Source organism: Sinocyclocheilus rhinocerous, unplaced genomic scaffold (assembly GCF_001515625.1).
Source record: "Sinocyclocheilus rhinocerous isolate Xijiao unplaced genomic scaffold, SAMN03320098_v1.1 scaffold946, whole genome shotgun sequence".
NCBI lineage: Eukaryota > Metazoa > Chordata > Actinopteri > Cypriniformes > Cyprinidae > Sinocyclocheilus > Sinocyclocheilus rhinocerous.
In genome coordinates this window covers 116,418-121,422 of record NW_015633151.1, presented here as the reverse complement: position 1 = coordinate 121,422, position 5,005 = coordinate 116,418, and the positions used below count along the sequence as shown (strand labels likewise).

The following is a 5,005-nucleotide window of genomic DNA, read 5'->3' as shown; positions in this document are numbered from 1 at the left end:
ATCTTATTATCTTACAATTTTCCCTCTCAAATAAGATATTTATACTGGAAAACAAGACAAAAATATAACAATGTGGGTCTGTCAAACCTGTTTTGAGATCTCCCATGGTCGGGTCACTGCACCCAAGTCACACGCAGTCATCAGCATAGATCTGGTAATATTTATAGTATTTTAACAGCAGATCCTGGCATTTCTGTTATCAATTTTAAAAGTTGTAGACACTCACCTGAACATGTCTCTATGTTCTTCATTACTCCAACTGAACTGTCCCGACAAAACACACTCAAAGAACTTGGTTCTTCTTCTTTTATATCCAATGGATTATGAAGATAATAAAGAAAAAAAAAGATCCAATAATTAATTTTACATAATTGCACATTTTACCATTTAAGGTTATTTAATGTTCCTTAAGGCATCTTTCAGATCTTCACCAGGCTTTCAGGATCTGAACAAAAGCCAGAACAGGGGCTTAATATCGCCTCTTCTGCCTCAATTCAAAGGGCGCCTCTCTGTGGCCTAAACGTGAATTACATGCATCTGGTTGAATATTTAAAGCAGTTCGAAGCTGTGGGTCGCTACCCCTTATTATGACTATTGAAACATATGCTGTTTGATACTATTACTTACTTGAAGTACAAGGTGAGATCTGTGGACAGAATGGCCTGTTTCAGTAGCTGCATCATGTTGCTGTACTCTTTGGAGGACAGATTAGCAAAAATGTTGTGACCCTGTTAAAAAAAAGGAGAAAAAGATGTTAGACAAATGTTATATCCAATAGTAAGGGAAGAGTGGGGCAAGATGTCTAAACTGGCAAACTGGGTCACTCGCTTAATCTAATGCAAATGCATGACAATGTGAGGAGGGAGTAACATTTCATATTTCCCTGGAACCTTGATGGTTGTATATTGAATTAATGTGTTCAGTTTCTTAAAAAATAATAATGCAGTTCATTACATGAAATTATTTTAAAGCCTTTTGATTATTTAGGAGAGAAACTATTTGCTATTTGGTTTGTCCTGTACAATTTTATGCCCATATTTGTCATTGATCATTTACAATGGCACAGCTTACTGCTAACGTGAGTCAACTTACCTTTTTAAAATCTCAGCGGGGAAGAAGTCATATTTCTGTGGCCCTGTGCTTTCATTTAATTTGAACTCATAGCAGGCACTTTTAAACATAATTAGATCTATTAATTTGAGCTTTATCGGACAGATTAACCCTGTAAAGCCTGACATACTGTATGGAATAATAACAAAAATTTCCAAAATATATATTTTTTCAAGCATCATATTTGATACATCAGGCTTTCTTCAGAGGCCCAAACTGAGCAAAAATATGCAATTTGGTGCAGCTGCTGATACTTATATGGCCAAAAAGTACATGTTAAATTCTGATAGCGTGTTATGTAAATAAATCAATGAGATCTTTATATCAGTATAGCAGACTACTTGCATTAAATGTGTATAAATATAGTCTCCATAGCTATACTAATATCAATAATATGTCTTAGTAAGGTTATATTAAAATGCTTAGTTTTATGAACAAAGCTCTGTAGTTTTTATTGTGGAGGAAGTACAAATAAATGTTCCTCAAAAGCCTGATTTGTCATATTTTATTACCAATTTTAACTAGATTTTTTTGAAAATAATGTATGGATAATCAAGTAAACCTACAGTATGTAGCTTCAGACCATTAAGTGTCATCTTGAAATATTACTAGCAATATAACATGTATTCTTATGTTTACTCTATACGGATTTGGTGAAAATTTCACAGCAAAATGCACGCTTTCCACAACTATTGTATTTTTTACAATTTTATGAAAAGGCCTTTTACTTACTAAAAAAGTATAAACTGTCAATCAGATGACAAAAGGCATATAAAAGGTCATGTTTATAATTTAGAGGCCTTAGAAAGTAGTGTATCAAATACAGTATGACACAGCAGGCGCTGTAGGGTTAAGTAAAATGTGGCACAGCTTACCCCACTCTCCTAAAGTCTACAGTAAGTGAAGTTTGGGGAAAGCACATCATCTCTCATTCCAAGTTCTAGTACTCCTATAAAGCCCTGTCTTTTCTGCTGAAATAAAGCCAATCATGAAACCAGCCATCTCTTCACACCCCTGAGTATCATTCATAAAGAGTGTGTCTCCAAAGCTCTCCATGCATGTTCAGTCTCTGGGATAGAAAGCAATTTCTTTCTCTCCTTGCTTCAGTGCAGCTGACCCAAGAGGGGAATCTCCTTAGCACAGTTAATTGGTGTTGGTTAAAAAAGCTCAATGGACGTCTACAGGAAATCGATACAGAGCTTGATCATGATTAAGCAGCTCAGAGCTAAATCAGCCACTTAATCAAACGCTGACATCTATTTGCATTCATTCCATCCACTGAGACATGCAAATGTGGACGAGGGTAAAATGGGTCATTTCGGCAAATCCATTACAAGAGAAGTGTGAGAGAGACTGGTTATTACTCCATAGCTTGGCAACATTCATTGTGTTCTGCAGATCACTGTTTTCACACACAGTGTGAGTCCAAAAGTGTTTATTTCATTGAAAAGTCAAACTGAAAAACTAGCATTCATTTTATAATTACTTATTATTTGTTTTATTTGCTTTACTGAATATTTGTTTCATTTGCTTCAACTAAGTAATGGATATACCATGGACCATATAATGAATGAAAATACAATTCATTGCAAATAAGAGTACAAATTGAAATTGAAATTTTAAAATTGACCTTTATTCTGTACTGCTCAGTACCTGACCTGACAGACATGCTCACCTCACTCTGCAGGATCATGACGGCGTGGTTGAAATGATGATGCTCAAGTGTGGCAGATGTTCCGTACAGCAGCGCTAGTGCTGACCCAGACCTTTGGTAGCACAACAGAGATCAGATCCAGAACAATAAGCACATTATGCTGCTGTACAAACACACAGGTCACGCTAAATAGACTGCACTACAAAAAAAGAAAAAGAAAATCACTTCATTGGCATTGTGTCTTGTTTTCCAGTAAAAATACCTTAAAACAAACTATATTTACTTGAGAGGCAAAATTATGTAAAATATTTGTTAAAAATGTACTTAAAGTGAATTAAGTTTTTTCATAATCCATTGGTAAATTGGGTAAAAAATGTATTCAAGATAAATTCTCTGGAAACGAACTATAGCATCTTATGCAAATTTTCATTCTCAGATATACTTCTGTTTAAAGGTTTGGGGTCAATATGTGTTTTTTAAAACTAAATGAATGCTTTTATTCATCAAAGATGCATTAAATTGATCAAAAGTGACGAGAAAGACTATAAAATAATTGCGATTTCCCAACCCGATCTCATAGCAATTCATACATATGTTACGAGTGGGCTAATTCGTATGAATTCGTACGACCTTACTCATAGAAATTCGTACGAATTTTGCTGAATCGTATGTATCTTACGAGTTCCCCAATTCGTATGAATTCGAACAAATGACCAACCCCTAAACCTACCTGTCACTGGGGTCTAGACAAATCGTACAAAATCGTATGAGTGAGTGAGTTACGAATTCATATGAATTAGCCACCTCGTAAAATACGTACGAATTGGTCGTGAGAAGCACCAAATCAACATATTCAAATGATTTCTGAAGGGTGCATACTGAAGACTGGAGTAATGGCTGCTGAAAATTCAGCTTTGCATCACAGGAATAAATTACATTTTAAAATATATAAAAATAGAAAACAGTTATTTTGAATGCTAATAATATTTCACAATGTTACTGTTGTTGCTGTATTTTTAAACAAATAAATCCTGCAAATAAATAAATAAATAAATTCTGCCTTGGTGAGCATAAGAGATGTTTTTTTAAAAACATTTTTAAAAATCTTACCAACCTCAAACTTTAAAATGGTGGTAAATGTTTCTTGCTTTAAAAAGATTTAGATTTTTTTTGAACTGGGGGAAAAACAAAAGTAAATGCAAATAATAAAATGCAAGTAGCCATGTAAACATGCAGAATTAGGATAGCAAAATAAAATAAAAAATACTTTAACCTTAAAAAGGGAGGAGAAAACACCTCCCATGTTGGCGTTTAAGGTTGTGCAGCCAATCAGACACTCCAGAGAATTGGCACAAATTGGTCAGTCAGTAGAAGTTAGTCATATTAGACAGATGCCAACATTGACAGGTTACATGATATGCCTCATCCATGAACAACTTTACTTTCACATGACAATTTTAGTGCTATGTTGATACTGCTGGGTCATTATTTGATGTGCAATGTAAAATCTGGAGCCACTGACGTAATTTACATTAACAGACTTTTGACTCACTTTGCCTGAAAGGCGTTGTTCGTGCCACGATGGTCCAGGTCATGGCAGAAACACCCAACCATAAGCGCAAGAGTTTCGGTGTCTGTCAGCACCTCCTGGAACCCAGCAGTCTGGACCACAACAGAGAAACCTACTACTGCAAATCCTCCAATACAGTGATTAAATTATGGCTTGAAAGATCATTATTGATTTAAACTATGTGCATTTACAGCTTCTACCTGAGAATGTCATTAGAGGGCTAGTTCACCCAAAAATGAAAGGTATTTACTGACACTCATGTTGCTCCAAACTCTTATGACTTTCTTTTCCAAGGGTGTTTTCTCTGCCATACAATGAATCTGGATTGGGACAGGGGATGTGAAGCTCTAAAAAGGCAAAAAGCACCTTAAAGGGTTAAGCCCCGTTCACACCAAGAACGATAACTATAAAGATAACTATAAAGATAACGATATTAGCGTCCACACCAGCGAACGATATCATCCGTTTATTCTAAGCTCACATGCGTCTGCCGCTTTAAATTCTTGAGCTCGTTACAGCAGGATGGATTCTGATTGGCTGTCGATTTTTTTATCGTTCATCAGCTGGGGAAAAAATCGTTTTGAAAGTGATCACAACGATATCGTTCCTCTGTATCGTTATCGTTATAGTTGTGGTGTGAACTATGCTATTCTTTAATATTGAGAACGATT

At 35.4% G+C, this 5,005-nt stretch overlaps 1 protein-coding gene across 1 annotated transcript in view; it reads right to left on the bottom strand.

The window, feature by feature from the left end:
- Window positions 1-5,005, bottom strand: part of pde11al (phosphodiesterase 11a, like) — a 22,114-nt gene that overhangs the window by 1,196 nt on the left and 15,913 nt on the right. Inside the window, exons 13-17 of the mRNA XM_016556359.1 lie at window positions 4,317-4,426; window positions 2,786-2,876; window positions 628-728; window positions 227-304; window positions 88-151 (exon numbers count right to left, since the gene is read on the bottom strand). Of these exons, the coding sequence (XP_016411845.1) occupies window positions 88-151; window positions 227-304; window positions 628-728; window positions 2,786-2,876; window positions 4,317-4,426 (444 nt within the window). The remainder of the gene's footprint in view (window positions 1-87; window positions 152-226; window positions 305-627; window positions 729-2,785; window positions 2,877-4,316; window positions 4,427-5,005) is intronic.